Consider the following 15596-nt stretch of genomic DNA (forward strand, 5'->3'; position numbering starts at 1 on the left):
GCGCATACAATAAAGTATATACTGTAAATCTTACTTTACATAAAGTAAACAGTATATACACGGAAATGTACATATATTAAAAATGCACTTAGAACTAGCACTAGAAGATCCAAGGACTTATTTGCTTATGATTTTATATATTAACAATTAACTTTCTAGTATATTTTTAACATATAAAATCAACATACTATAAACACAGTGAACATACATATAGTAAATATACATACAGCAAGCTTACTGTGAACAAGTAGCAATTTAAGTTCAAACATTTTCTGCATACATATCTTCACTGAGTTCAGCATAAATATTTTTATTAAGTTCTGCATGAATTTTTCATGGAGTTTTAACTGAAATTGAAGATAATATTATGTTTATTTAATCATTTTTTCTTGTTTTACACTTCCTAAAATAATATAATACTTATTTTTTTCTTTCCTGTTATAGTTTTATTTTTTTAGAGAAAAATGAAATTTTTTTTAATATTTTACTTTGTTGCTACAATATTATGTGAAATTGAAGATGGTGTTCAATATATTGTTGGTGCTGGAAAAATGGATTGTTTTTATAGGAAGCTTTCTAAAGGGGACTTGATGGATTTTGATCTTCAGGTACATTTATTATGTTTTTGTTGTTTTAAAATTATTAAAAAGTGTTATTTTCTGCTATAGGCATGGGGGAGGGGGTGTTAGGTTATCTAAAACAAAGTTATATAAAAAAGGGTAGATTAATCTAAAATAAGGCTATAAAAAGAACTATTGTTTCAGTTGACATGTATATTTCTGTAAAAAGTCAAGGCTGATAAATTATTATTTGTTTTATTGATTTATTACATTGTATTGTTCCAAAACAGTAAAAGTGTTTTATAAAAAGAGTATCATAATATTTATTTATATAGTTTTCTGCTTCCTTTTAATAAATATATACAGATGTTGCAAAGTAACCAATCCAATTTTTTTTATATGTGGTTGTTAGCAATACTCATAGTTTAAGAACATACACAGCCAGTGCCAACTTGAATTAAAAAAAGATAATTCGATTTTAATTGCTGCTTTTATGAAATCTTCTTCATTACACTCTTAATTCTTTTGTTTGTTATGCTTTTGAGTTCCTTTTCATAAAACCTTCCTTAGTTCATTATGTTCCTCTTGAGACTATTTTTACAACAGGCAGTCAAACGAAAAGATTGAGGGTTGATTTTTTAGCAAGATTTTAGACAATGGATATCCTGAGGTTTTTTAAAAAAGTTTCTAAATACAATGTGACTCTAGTGTTGTATCATTTAATGTTTATCTAGCTATGAAAAAAAGAATAAGAAGACCGGTTAACAAAAGACAACGATGAATGTTTATGCTGGATAACTTCAATTCCAAAAGATAATATCCCTGACTCTAAATGTTCTGTATGTATGCTCTAAACATTGGCCTGAAAATGTTTATTATGATTAGTGATAAGAACCAAATGTACCTACAACAATATTTCATAACAATAAAGTCAAATTCCCGCTGCACCAGCAAAATCAGGTATGACATCATAAACAAGTTTAGTAGCAAGAAAGAAGATGATTCAAGAGGATGAACTAAGTAGTAGTTTAAGGCTCGAATTAAGTGATCACGAATTGGAATATCTGGAAATATTTCTGGTCCTCAACTTTTAATGAAACAGTCAATTTAAGATATTACAAAAATTAATGAAAAAACAAAACAATAAATTTACTACTGCATAAATGGGAAGATTTGCATAAAAAAACAAGTAAATAGATATTTTTTTACTATTTTTAAAACCATTCCTAATAAACTTTAGAGAACTAAGAAACACATTTTTTATTTTATGTCTATGTCAACTTATGAAAGAATAATAATTGGTTTAGGGAAAACACTAAAGAAATTGAATTTCAATTTGGTGAGCAAATAGAGATGTGATGCGTTTTTTTGGTTCTTGTTTTTTGGGGTTTTTTAGGAAATATTTAAAAAATCATTATTTAAGTTATTAAATTTAGTGGCAATATTTTAGTTCATAGTTTCATTTCTGATTTAAATGGGATAATTAATACTGAAATTTACTGAAATTCTTTTTATTTTAATATTCTTAAATGTTAACACGTTTGGAGCAGTCCTGTATAAAAGCTTCTCAGATAATTTTATCTTCCTCAATTTTATCTTTACTTGTTTTAGTGTTATATATTAACACAATAAACATTGTTTATTTATATATATTAGATTTAATTAGATCTAACAATTGATGTTAATATATTGTGTGCGTATATATATGTGTGTGTGTGTGTATATATATATATATATATATATATATATATATATATATATATATATATATATATATATATATATATATATATTATTTATTCTGATTTACTCCCAAGATAACTGCAAGCAACCACTATAAAGTTAGGAGTTACTATGAAAAAAAAGAACAGAGTTATAGAGCAAGGAAATGATTGACAAAAAACTTAAAGAGTTGTAGGTTGTATGAATCAAGAAAACATAAGGATGAGAGAGTTCCAATGTGGTAAAATGCCGGTAAAAGAACTAGACAAATAGAAGTTTTTAGAGCATGCAGGGATTGATACAGTAAATGAATGAGACTTAGCTGAACGATGATTCAAGCAATAGTTTTTGTTGGTGGAACTAGACATTATAACTACTTTAAGCAGCGACCATGATAGAATTTGTAGAAAAGATGCAACTTTACAACAATGGGAAATAGGCTCAAGCTTAGCAGATAGACCAGGTTCAACTACATTTACAATGTATTTTTTGACCTTGTCTAGAAGAAAAAGAGCATCATTAGAATGGAATCAGGAGTAAGAAAATGGCAATCATGATAAAGAGAATAAACCTCAGCAGATACTAGTTTAGCAATCGATTGTATATTTTGTTTACATGAAAGGTCAGTAGTAAATGATAATCCAAGAAGATATAAAATATAGGATTCAGTGAGAGGGTTACCATTTATTAATATAGGAATGTCGACAGTATTATGGTAGTAAAATTTACAAGCCAAAATTTGTGAGCCCCAATCTGTTACAGAAGTGAGATCAGATTAAAGACCAGCTGCCTGTTCTAAGCGATAAAAAAGAGAAGACTTTTTGTTGAGACAGGAGTATAAAATTGAGTCATCAGCAAAAAGAGCTACTTTAGATGTAAGGCTGTTGGGAAGATCATTAATGCAGATAAGAAACAAAATAGGGTAAAGGATAGAACCTTGAAGTACCCCAGAAGTTTCTGGAAATAAATAAGACTGTTGATCTTCGAGGATAAAATTAATAAAGTGGTCAGAAAGAAATGATTTGATAATCTTAAAAACTTTTGCAGATTTTCCTATTTAAAACAAGCTTATGAAGAAATCAGCATGCCAAACTTTGTTAAAAGCTTTATATATGTGTGTGTGTGTGTGTGTGTGTGTGTGTGTGTGTGTGTGTGTGTGTGTGTGTATAAAACCCCCCTTTAGATATATTTAACCCTTTTTGCTGTGAAAAAAAAAGCATGTTAAAAAATTTTGAAAAGTGTCCTGATATAGTACTATAAAAAACTGTCTTAATAAATAAATCATATAATTAAAAAAAAAATTTATAAAAAATCACAGTTGTTAGTAGAACATGACAACATTTCCATACAGTATGTCTAGATATAAAACTAACTTAAAGCTAATTTAATTTTTTTTTTAATTAAAGTTTAAATTGGTGTTTATACGTCTAATTGTGCTTTTAATGGTCATGTACTAGAAATATACTAGAATAAAGGAAAACTTTTCCAAAATTTATACAAAAAAAAACTATAAAATTGTTAAAAAAAAAAAAAAAGCAAAACATCTTTAAAAAAAAACAAAAAAACACTTTTTTTTGACTCAAAAAAATGCCAAAAAAAAAAGATTCGTTTTTTTGCAACTCTATGAGCAAAGCAGTTGCTCAGAGAAGCAATTAGATATAAAATGTTTAACTGAAGCCATGCACAAAGTAACCAAAAATATTAAACAAAAAAACCATCACCTAATTGTTTCAATATATCTTTTACAAATCCTTTTCATTAGTTGAATTTTACCTCTTGCAAAATTCACTAGAGTTTCTTGCTCTTTGTGAAACTAATTTAAATTCACCTTCTTTTTTTTCAGATCTCAGCATTGATGGCTACTATTCTTTGATTTGCAAAGACTCAATCAGACACATCAACTAACCTATTTGTCAAAAAATCAGGTTTGAATCATCTGACCATTCTTTTATGTGCTTCCAATTAGCATCTCTTCACTCTATATATCTAAAAAAAATCTATCACTTTTTTTTTGTTATGAGAAAAGTGATAACATTTTTTTTTTCATTTTTGTTCTTTATCATTCTCCTTTTTCTCAAGACTACACTCTTTTAGATGTAATTTCCAATCAAATTAATCGTACTTTTTCTTTTCACCCCTGTAAATATTGTTGTTGATGACTTTAATGCTTATCATACTAAATGGCTTGACTCTAACACCACTGACCTTGCTGGCACTAAAACTCACAACCTATGTATTTCTCTATCACTTACTCAAATAGTTAATTTAGTGACTCATTTTCCAGGCAATCCTTATCAGTTAACTTCACTTGTGTATGACCCTAGCTTGTGTTCAGTTTCTCCTTGTACTCCTCTAGGTGGTAGCCACAGCTAATTGCTGTGACTGAAAGATTCTATCATACATTAGATGGAGGCAGTGAGATAAGGGCTATTGTTTTCGATATATCTAAAGCTTTCAATAAAGTTTGGCATGTTGGTCTTCTCCATATGTGTACTTAATATGAAAATATATTATCAAATCATTTCTTTCTAACCAATTTATTTTAGTACCTTCTGAGATTACTCAAGGTTTTATCCTTGGTCCTACCTTGTTTTTTATCTACATTAATAATCTTCCTGACTATCTTACATCTAGAGTAGCTCTATTTGCTGTCTACGCAACTTTATACTCCTGTTTTGATAAAAAGTCTTCTCTCTTTGATTGCTTAGAACATTAGAACAGGAAGCAGATCTTGAATCTGATCTCATTTCTGTAACAGTTTAGTGCTTGCAGTGGCTTGTGAATTTTAACTCCAACAAAACTCAGTTATTTACTGCAAACAACTATCACAATACTGTCGATATTCCTCTATTAATGAAATGCAACCCTCTCACTGAGTCCTCTACTTTACATCTTCTTGGATTATCACTCACTACTGTTACTGATCTCTCATGGAAATGATATATACATTTGATTGCAAAGTTAGCATATGCTAAGATTGCTTCTTTTTATCATGCTTACCATTATCTTACTCCTGATTCTATTCTCTACCTCTACAAATCTCTTATTTGTCCCCGTATGGTATACTGTCGTTATATTTAGGCTGGTGCTTCTAATGATACTTTTCTCCTCTATACAAGGTCCAAAAACACATTGTAAATGTATTTAGAGCTGTTTCATCTGCCAAGCTTGAGCCTCTCTTCCATTGTCATAAAGTTGTATCACTTTCTCTTTTCTAAAAATACTATCATGATCACTTCTCAAAGAAGTTCTCATCTCTAGTTCCATCAACCAAAACTCATTCTTGTTTAGCAAGAATGATTTTTGGTTGATGGAACTAGAAATGAGAACTCCTTTCTTTTCATTCAGCAAAAGTCACATCCTTTACTAATGTCTCTGCATGCTCTAAAAACTTTAATTTGTTTTCTTTTTTTTCCCTTGTACTTTAATCCTTTGGAATTCTCTCCCATTTTCAGTTTTCCTGACTAATACTATCTAAAACCTTTCAAGTCTTCTGTCAACTTTTTTCTTGCTCTTAAATTCTGTTTTTTGTTTCCAATAACTCTCAACTTAACCATGGTTGCTTGCAACCTTGTTTAGAGTGAAATTTGATTTGAAAAAATGTGAAACTAGTGATACATATTTTGGTATTAAAAATAGTAAAAAAAATATAGTAAAAATGGAATAAAGGTTTTTACTTTTATAACAGCAGATGCAATATTTCATACATTGGGAGATTTAATTAATTATTTTAAGTAAATGAAGTAATTAACTCAATCCATTTTAATTATCTCATACATTAGATTTAATTATTTTAAATAAATGAATTAAGTAACTTAATTTGTTTTAATTATCTCATACAAAGGAGATTTAATTTATTTAGTTAAACTTAGTTAGCTTTTTACTTGAAACCATTGAGATCATCAATTCATTATGTTTGTTGAATATTCAACAGGTTCTTTAGAGAAAGCCTTTGATAAGTTAAAACATAGTTCGATATATTTCATTTCTGCTCAACATGCTGTTGAAAAAATCACCATGCTGAATTACTACAGACTTTAATGCAGACTTTTTTGACTGCTTCTAACATCATTTTTGTTGTTGTTGTATTCAACAACTAAAAAAAGTTTTTCACATACTGTTATAAATACGTTAAAGAAAAATACTACTGCTTTAGGAAAAAACTCAATTAAATTAACTACAAATACAAGAACTATAATCAGCTGTAACAACCATAAAATATGTTTCCATTAAATTAACAATAAGTACACGTTTCTCCTTTTGTCACTTCAGACCGTATCGGAACAATCACTGGCACATTGCACATCCATACTTTGCGGAAACCAGATTACACAGTCGCAACAATCCTCCACCCATAAATCATTCATACTGTTCTAAATATGTTGGTTTACGACAGGTTCGACCTGACCTTCTGATTTTTGCAGAAATGGACTCAGAAAACAACTCAGGTTGTTCACAAGGTCTCTCGGGACCCACATTTTTACTTTCAAACTATTCACATACTCTGTTGGGATTAATATCTTTGTTAATCGGTTCACATTCATCATACATGTTATCACTTGGAACTGATGTTTCAGGCATTTGATTGTTGAAAAAAAGGACTATTTATGCCATTTGCTGTTTTAACTAAAGGTTTAATGCAATCTTTCATGTGACATTTTGCAATCTGATCTATATGTCTAATCTGGATACGACCATCCGATGTCAAAACTTTATAATTACCATTTCCGACTGCCGATACAATAATGGCTGATATCCACTTCTCACCCCCAATATAATTCCTTACATAAACAAGGTCTTTAGGTTGAAAGAATCAACTTTTATTACTAAAAATACTTGGAAGCTGTTTTTTGTTGATTTTAGTGATGGCCTCAGGAAGTAGCATCGACAAGGGATTTCTTAATCTTCTACCTAATAAAAGTTCAGCCAGAGAAACTCCAGTTGTAGAATGTGGTGTTAAGCGATATTTAAAAAGGAAGCGACACAATTGCATCTCAACATCACTCCCTTGAAAAGTTTTTAAAGAATTCTTAAATTTTGGATCATTTGTTCTGCTTAACCATTTGAGGCTGGATGATACGGTGCTGCATAGACTGGTTTGATATTATTTGAAGCCAAAAACTTTTTATATTCTTCACTTGAAAACCCAGACCCATTATCACTAACAATAACTCTAGGTATACCATGGGTTGAAAAGAAACTCCTGAGTACCCTAATTGTTGTTTTGGTTTCCACAACAACAATTAGGGTACTCAGGTACAGTGCTTTTCACAACTTCCACTTCAATCCATTTTGAGAAACTGCCAATAACTACTAGCAATATTTTTCCATTTATTGGACCTGCATGATCGATGTAACCTCTCCTATGGTTTATTTGGATATTCCCACGGATGAGACTCAGTTAATGGACACTTCTGATTTCTTTGACAGGTCTCACAATTTTTTACTTTGTTCTCAATTTTGGAATCGATTTCGGGCCACCAGACATAACTTCTAGCTAAAGCTTTCATTTTACTCCTGGATGAACATCATGTAACCCACCCAATACTGTTTCTCATAACACTCTAGGCATCATTACTCTTCGCCCCCACAACAAACAACCTCCTTCTGTTGATAACTCAGAAAACTTCCATCATTAATCCCCCATCTAACACTTTATTTAGAACCACTCCTAATATGGGATCATTGTATGTGGCTATACTCAACTGTTTCTCTGTAATAAGGGTTTTTACTAGCTCCATCATAGCCACATCCATGGTTTTTAAGCGTGACTTTTCCCTCGATGCATCTAATGGTAAACGGCTTAAACCATCTGCAGCTGCATTCTTTTCACCAGGACAATATAGTAGTTTATAATAAACTTATTCGTAGTTTGTGCAAAAATGACACTAAAAAATAAAACTTTTACTCAGATAATAATGCTAATAAGGAACCACTTAAAACCTACCCCAAATTTTATTGCACAACGATTTCAATTTTATAAAAGAGACAGGAAAGAGGCAGAATCAATAAATGAATATATCATGGAGTTACGCAGACTATCAGCGTATTGTGAATTTAGTGAGAAATTAAATGGTTACTTAAGAGATAGGTTCGTATGTGGAAAAACAATGAAAATCTTCAGCAAAAGTTATTAACCATAAAAAATTTAACATTGGAGACAGCACTAGAAACAGCAAGAGCATATGAAGCAGCATATAGAGATGCTAAGGCTATTCATGGTACTAGAGAAGGCTCTATAGAACAAGATGGAGTACATAAGATAGATACTTGGAAAAAAAATTGATGAAATAGAGAATGTTTTAGATGTGGCTACACAGGTCACCTTGCAATCAGTTGCCATTATCACAACTCAAAGTGCCACACATGTGGCAGAATTGGACATATTAAAAGAAGATGTCGATCAGAAAAAAAAGAAATTGATGGTAGGAAGGAAAAGAAATTAGGAGTGAAACAAATTGAAATTTGTGAAGGATCGACTAAAGGAAGCACTGCTGATGCAGATGAAAACAAAAGTGATTTTTTAGCCTTGTATTCAATAGGTGAAGAATCTGAGATGGTGAATGGACCAGTTATTATTAATTTAAAAATCAATGGTAAAGAGGTTGGAATGGAAGTTGACACAGAGGCTGCTGTTTCCTTTATGGGTGTTTCTTCATATATAAGAATAAAAGGAAATAAGGAAAAGTTAAGAAAGTCTGAAGTGGTGTTAAAGACTTATACAGGAGAACTTGTTAGACCAGAAGGAATAGGGCTTCTTGAAGTAGATTATAAAGGACAATCTTGCACTTTACCTATAACTCTAGTTAAGGGAAATGTGCCCACATTAATGGGAAGAGATTGGATCCAGATACTGAACCTAGAATGGGTGGAATTGTGTAAAGGAATGAGAAATATCAATGTTTGCAATGGGTTTGATTCGAGGGTAGAAGCATTAGTGGCGAAATTTCCAGAGGTGTTTAATGATAATTTAGGATGTCTAAATGATTTTAAATGTCACATACCCAAACGCGAGGATGCACAACCAAAGTTTTTTAAACCAAGACCAGTACCGTATGCTTTGAGGACTAGGATTAAACAAGAGCTTGATCGCTTGGAAGACCAAGGGGTTTGGAGAAGAGTCCAGTATTCAAAATGGGCAACGCCCATAGTGCCTGTTCTAAAGAATTCAAAAGATCCTTTGGGTCCGTTGCGTATATGTGGGAATTTTTAAAATTACAATAAATCAAGCTGCCCCTCTGGATACCTATCCAATACCAAACACTACTGATCAGTTAGCCACTATCGCAGGAGGACAGAAATACACCAAGCTCGACTTGTCCCAGGCATATCAGCAACTTCAGTTAGAAACCTTACAAGAATTTCTATCAGCAACTTCAGTTAGAAGCCTCACAAGAATTTCTAACAATAAATATGCATCAAGGCTTGTATCAGCCAACTCGTCTTCAGTTTGGTGTTCATAGTGCAACTAGCATCTTTCAAAGAGAAATGGATAGAAGGTTGGGCAGGTTACCATTTGTGAAAGTACAAGTGGACAATATACTCATTTCTGGAAAAACTGATAAAGAGCATTTAATCAGTTTAGAATCCGTATTAAGAATATTGAAGGAATCAGGATTAACTCTTAAAGCATCTAAGTGCTCTTTCATGCAACCTGAAATGGTATTCTGTGGTTTTATAATCAGCCAAGAAGGTTGCAGACCAACAGCACAAAACGTGGAAGCAGTCAAGGATGTTCCTCGACCCACTAATGTCAAAGAGTTAAGAGCATTTTTTAGGCATGGCTAACTATTACAATGCCTACTTACCTAGGACTTACCTAGGATGGCTTCCATTACAGAACCGCTCCATAATTTGTTGAGGAAGAATGTATTTTGGAAATGGAGTAAAAATAGCGAGGAAGCTTTTCAAAAAGTTAAAAATTTGTTATGCAATGCCCCATTGTTAGCTTTTCCATTTGATCCATCAAAATAACAATAAGTACACATTTCTCCTTTCGTCACTTCGGACTGTATCGGAATAATCACTGACACATTGCACATCCATACTTTGCCGGAAACTGAGTTACACAGTTACAACACATACTCTAATGACTTGGAAGAGTTTATGAAACAAAACAGTAAAATGGGATGTGTTTGAATTGCTGCATATATTGTTTGTAAATTGAAATTGAAAATGCTGAAGATATAATTATGAAATGTATGGTGATTACTTAAAATATAAGGGAGGTTTGGTACTTTTTTGTGATACATAGTGTAAGTGGGTGTTTTCTGTTACATTTTATTTTTGAAATATGGTTTTACTGTTATGGCTTGTTTGAAAATCTAAATGTATTAATTTGATAAATCAAACTTATTTTTAATTTCCTCTTCCGCAAATAAACATTTTTAGTAAAATTTTAGATCTAACCAGTGTTGCAGAATACTTCTACAAAAATTAGTTAGTAATCAATCTGAATGTATAAAAGTATATGCAATTGGAATGGGAACAATTGAATTGAAAAGTTTAGAATTCTTAAAAACTCAATTCAAAAACAAATTTCTTTTTGAAGAAACTAGCATAAGTAAAAGTTAATCTTTAGCTTCATTCAAACATTTTTTTCTCTGCTTGTATTGAAAAAAACAGTTCCTTCATTTTTGTGTATATTATAGCTCAAAAAAATGATCGAATCACTCAGAAAAATTAATGGTTCATCCATGCTATCAAAATCATTATACCAGATAACCACATCCCCCCTCCTTCCCCATGTCATGTAGATGCATAGAAATCACCCAATCACAACATAGCAAACCATTAGGAAATAAACTACATGCATATATATATATATATGTGTGTGTGTATATATATATATATATATATATATATATATATATATATATATATATATATATGTATATATATATATATGTATATATATATATGTGTGTGTGTATATATATATATATATATATATATATATATATATATATATATATATATATATATATATATATATATATACGTATATATAATATATATACAATGGCGAGCAAAACAACAGGTGTGAATAATAAATTTCACTTAAATTGACATTTTACAGTATATTTTATAAAGTGAAATCTAGGAAATGATTGCTACCCAAACTATGCTTATTTTATTATAACAGAGAGCAGTATATTTCCAATTTCTTACAAATTTATGAGGGGAATACCCTATTTATATATTTAACCTACAAATTTGGTGGAGCAAAATAATAGGTGTGTGTTTATTTTAACCTGTTTGCTGTAGGATTAAAAACATTTTATTATTTTTATTTGTTGTTGATATAAAGGTAAGGTCAATATTTATGCAACTTATATAAAATAATAGCATATCATATTTGTATTGAATTAGAATTAGATATAAAATGGGACGAGGAAAACATTGCACAGCGATAGAAAGAAAACTTATTAGAAATTTAAGAAAACAAGGAAAAACTTACAAGGAAATTTCAGTTACGATGGGATGTTCTCAAAATAAAGTTACAAATGCCTTAAAACCAGAAAAATCACGTGAGAATAGAGGAAGACCACGCAAAACGTGTCAGCATACGGATGATCACATTACAATTATTTCAAAAAAAGACGCTTTCAAGCCAGCAACAAAAATTTTAAATGAAAATATTAGTGTTTGGACAGTTAGAAGAAGGCTTTTAGAAAGTAAGTTGCCAGCTCGAACTCCGAGGAAAGTACCATTACTTGGTAGAAAGAACATTATGAAAAGAAAAATTTTTGCAAAAAATCATGTTGCTTGGCGGGCACCAGATATGACCAAAAAATGGCGTAATATTTTGTGGAGTGATGAAACTAAGATTAATTTATTTAATTCTGATGGAAAACAGTATGTAAGAAGACCATCAAAGCAAGAACTTTCACCTCACTTCACTGCGAAAACAGTGAAACATGGCGGAGGAAATATAATGGTGTGGGGTTGCTTTTCCTGGTACGGTGTGGGGTCACTTTTTTGGATCAAAGATATTATGACCCAATATACATACGTAGACATACTAAATAATATCATGTTGCCATTTGCCGAAGAAAATATGCCGATAATTTGGCATTTCCAACAGGACTGTGACCCAAAACATATATCCAAAGCTGCGAAAGAGTGGTTTACGACCAATAATGTAAAAGTTTTAGAATGGTCACCTCAGTCACCGGATCTAAATCCTATTGAAAATTTATGGAGGCAGTTCAAACTTAAAATTTCTGGACAAAATCCAAAAAAAAGAAATGAACTGTGGGTGATGCTCCAGGAGGCTTGGTATAGCATTCCTGTAGAAGTTTGCAGAAAATTAGTGGATTCAATGCCGTCAAGATGCACGGAAGTATTAAAAAATAAAGGGTATGCAACAAAATATTAATAATTTGCAACCCTATTGACTTCCATCTTCATTTTTTATTTTACACCTATTATTTTGCTCGGTGTGGAATTTATTTTTTTTTAATTAAAAGGTATTATATATATTTAATAACTTAATTTTTATTAATTTCTGTTTATTTATGTAATAAAATAAAAGTTCTAATAAAAATTCAAATTTTTATTTTATTTGTTTCAAAGATATTCTCTTATTTGTTAATTTTTTGGTTCGCACCTATTATTTTGCTCGCCACTGTATGTATATATATATGTGTATATATATATATATGTGTGTGTGTATGTATATGTATGTATGTATGTATATGTATATATATATATATATATATATATATATATATACATATATATATATATATATATATATATATATATATATATATGTAAATTATATATATATATATATATATATATATATATATATATATATATATATATATATATATATATATGTGTTTGTATATATATATATTCGTGTGTGTATATATATATATATACACACACACACACACACACACACACACACACACACACACACACACACACACACACACACACACACACATATAACCAACTTTTATTATTAGCACTTTATGTTAAGAGATGTTCCTGGTTGTAGTATATTCTTTATATTCTGTGCTTGTTTTTTTTGTATTCTTTGGTCAAACTCGAGCGCAAAGTCCAATTTTTTAATATCTTTTATTATTTGGTTGCTTATACTACTAAAAACCGTAACAAAGGCAACAGATTTTTCAATTATACGCAATACTCTCTTTTTGAGAGAATTACTATTATTTAACCGTCGGAATACTTTGAAACATTCCATAAAGTTATATCATAGACTTGTGTGAACAAGCGGATGTGTTTGCTTATGTTGAATGTTATATTAAAACTGTAATAGTTTTAAATAAGTTGATATTAGCTTTTGTTTTGTTTTTCCAGAATTTAACTATATAATTTTTAAAGAAAATACCAAAATATTGAGTTAGTTACTTTATATTGATGTTGTTACCTCAAGTATTGACGACGGACCAATACAATTTGACTTCATCTTAATACTATCGATGTAAATGTAATAGAATATTAGAAAAAAGTTTTCTTAAAAGGTTTAAACTATAAAATAAAAGTGGTGACAAAAATTTTGTAAATAATGTAGTCATGAACTTCTTTTCATCCAAGGATCTTATTCTGTATGCTGATATAAAAGTAAAGTGGAATGTTTTATTATACGTTGATACCATAAAAAATAAAAAATAAAATTAATTGCAAAGTAGTTTCTGGAATAGCATCCTCTGCATACAATTTTGGTTCTGGATTAGAATCATTTAATATTTTAATGTTCAAATGATGTAATAGAAGAAATTTTTTAATGAAATAATTAAATTTTAAAAAAAGTTAACATTGTATGTTAACAATTTCAAATTTCATGTAAATATAATTTATTTTTTTTAAGTGTTTAGTATAAATTAACATTCAACAGTTCGAAATATTTTTTGTTTGTTTTCAGTTTTCATGTTATTTTTCATGATATTTTACAATAACATTTTAAATTTACTTCTTATTTAGGTTCTTTCCGGAGGTGAAATTGATATAACCTTGGTGATTCGATCGATGATTACCGGCAGAGAATATTTAAACGAGTTTCGCCAAACAGAAGTTAGTAAAGAAATAAATATTGAAGAAGATGGTCCTGTTGAAATTTGTTTTGATAACAGATACAGTAAATTCTGGGATAAAGTTATTTACTTTGATCTGGGAATTGACGAGTCAGAAAATAAGACTGGTCTCGATCATGAAGAACTTTTTAAAGGTTTACATCTTGAAAAGGATGGATACGATAACAATAATATTTTAATGGTTTGTTTTTAGTTTACATTTAATATATTGCATTACCACATGTGGTAATGCAATAAATTCCAACTTATAATTTTTCCGCTTGATTGTTAACATTTTCTTTTCTTTTTTTTTTATCTTTTTTAAGGTTAAGCTTGAAAACATTGGTCTAAAATTTGAGACAATAGAACAATTTCAGTTAATTTTTCGATCGCGTTACAAGAGACATCGCTCTTTACAAGAACACAATCAATGGCTTGTGACATGGTTTTCATCTATGTCGTGCATTTTAATGATTGTTGTTGGTATACTTCAAGTTTTTTTAATACGAAACCTATTCAAGTCAAAACAACAAAAAGGCATGCATAGTGGTTTGTGATTTTGTAATTGTTTTCGATAGTTGCTGTTTTTAACTGTAACGGAAAAATAAAAAGAAAATTTTTATACAAATTAAAACGATATTTCTATTTTTATAAAACTTTCTACTCAACTCGTAATTATGTTATTCTAATATTTTGTTGAATCATTTATTCAGATGTTTTTAACCAATAGTTTTATTATACAATTATTTCCATTCCATTTGTATATTTTTTTACACTAGTTTTTCTTTAATAATACAATGATATATAATATATAATACATAAAGGTAGTATATACATGTGTGAGTTTTATGTTCAAGTGACAATGTAACTTCAAAACAAACTATTTTCTTTTAAAACTGTTATTCATCTTTACAATTTTTTTTATTTATTTATTCTTTATTTATTTTACTTGGCAATTTGTTTTATTCAACATAGTTTTAATTTTAAATAAATTTAAATGAAAATAAAGCATCCTTTTAATTATTTTAAATATTCAAATTTTCCGTATTTAATCGACTCTTATTTGTTCGGCATTTTACTTTAATATAGAAACATAAACAAAATCTTAGATTGCAGAATGTTCAAAGATAAAAAGTTTTTGATTGCATTACTAAAATTTAAAATTGTTAGGGTAATAAAAAAGGCGTTAATAGCAATTTTTAAATCGATGGCAGCAACGTGAGTATCCTAACGTAAAAGACAATAACAAATTTAAAATTAAACC

At 29.6% G+C, this 15596-nt stretch overlaps 1 protein-coding gene across 1 annotated transcript; it reads left to right on the forward strand.

Annotated features, from left to right (window-relative positions):
• The first annotated feature begins 448 nt into the window (after positions 1–448).
• On the forward strand, positions 449–15087 carry LOC100213645 (transmembrane emp24 domain-containing protein 5). The gene is made up of 3 exons (XM_065820373.1): positions 449–608; positions 14244–14534; positions 14659–15087. The coding sequence occupies exons 1-3, from the start codon at positions 465–467 to the stop codon at positions 14887–14889; spliced, it is 666 nt and encodes a 221-aa protein (XP_065676445.1). The 5' UTR covers positions 449–464; the 3' UTR covers positions 14890–15087.
• Positions 15088–15596: the final 509 nt, after the last annotated feature.

Source organism: Hydra vulgaris, chromosome 15, assembly GCF_038396675.1.
Source record: "Hydra vulgaris chromosome 15, alternate assembly HydraT2T_AEP".
In the NCBI taxonomy this organism is placed as follows: Eukaryota; Metazoa; Cnidaria; class Hydrozoa; order Anthoathecata; family Hydridae; genus Hydra; species Hydra vulgaris.

Bases quoted from the DNA above. Each gene is read 5' to 3' on its own strand.
- LOC100213645 (XM_065820373.1), top strand. From the start codon at position 465: ATGAAATTTTTTTTAATATTTTACTTTGTTGCTACAATATTATGTGAA. The intron at 609-14,243 runs GTACATTTATTA...CTTCTTATTTAG, and splicing joins TGATGGATTTTGATCTTCAG to GTTCTTTCCGGAGGTGAAAT. The intron at 14,535-14,658 runs GTTTGTTTTTAG...ATCTTTTTTAAG, and splicing joins ATAACAATAATATTTTAATG to GTTAAGCTTGAAAACATTGG.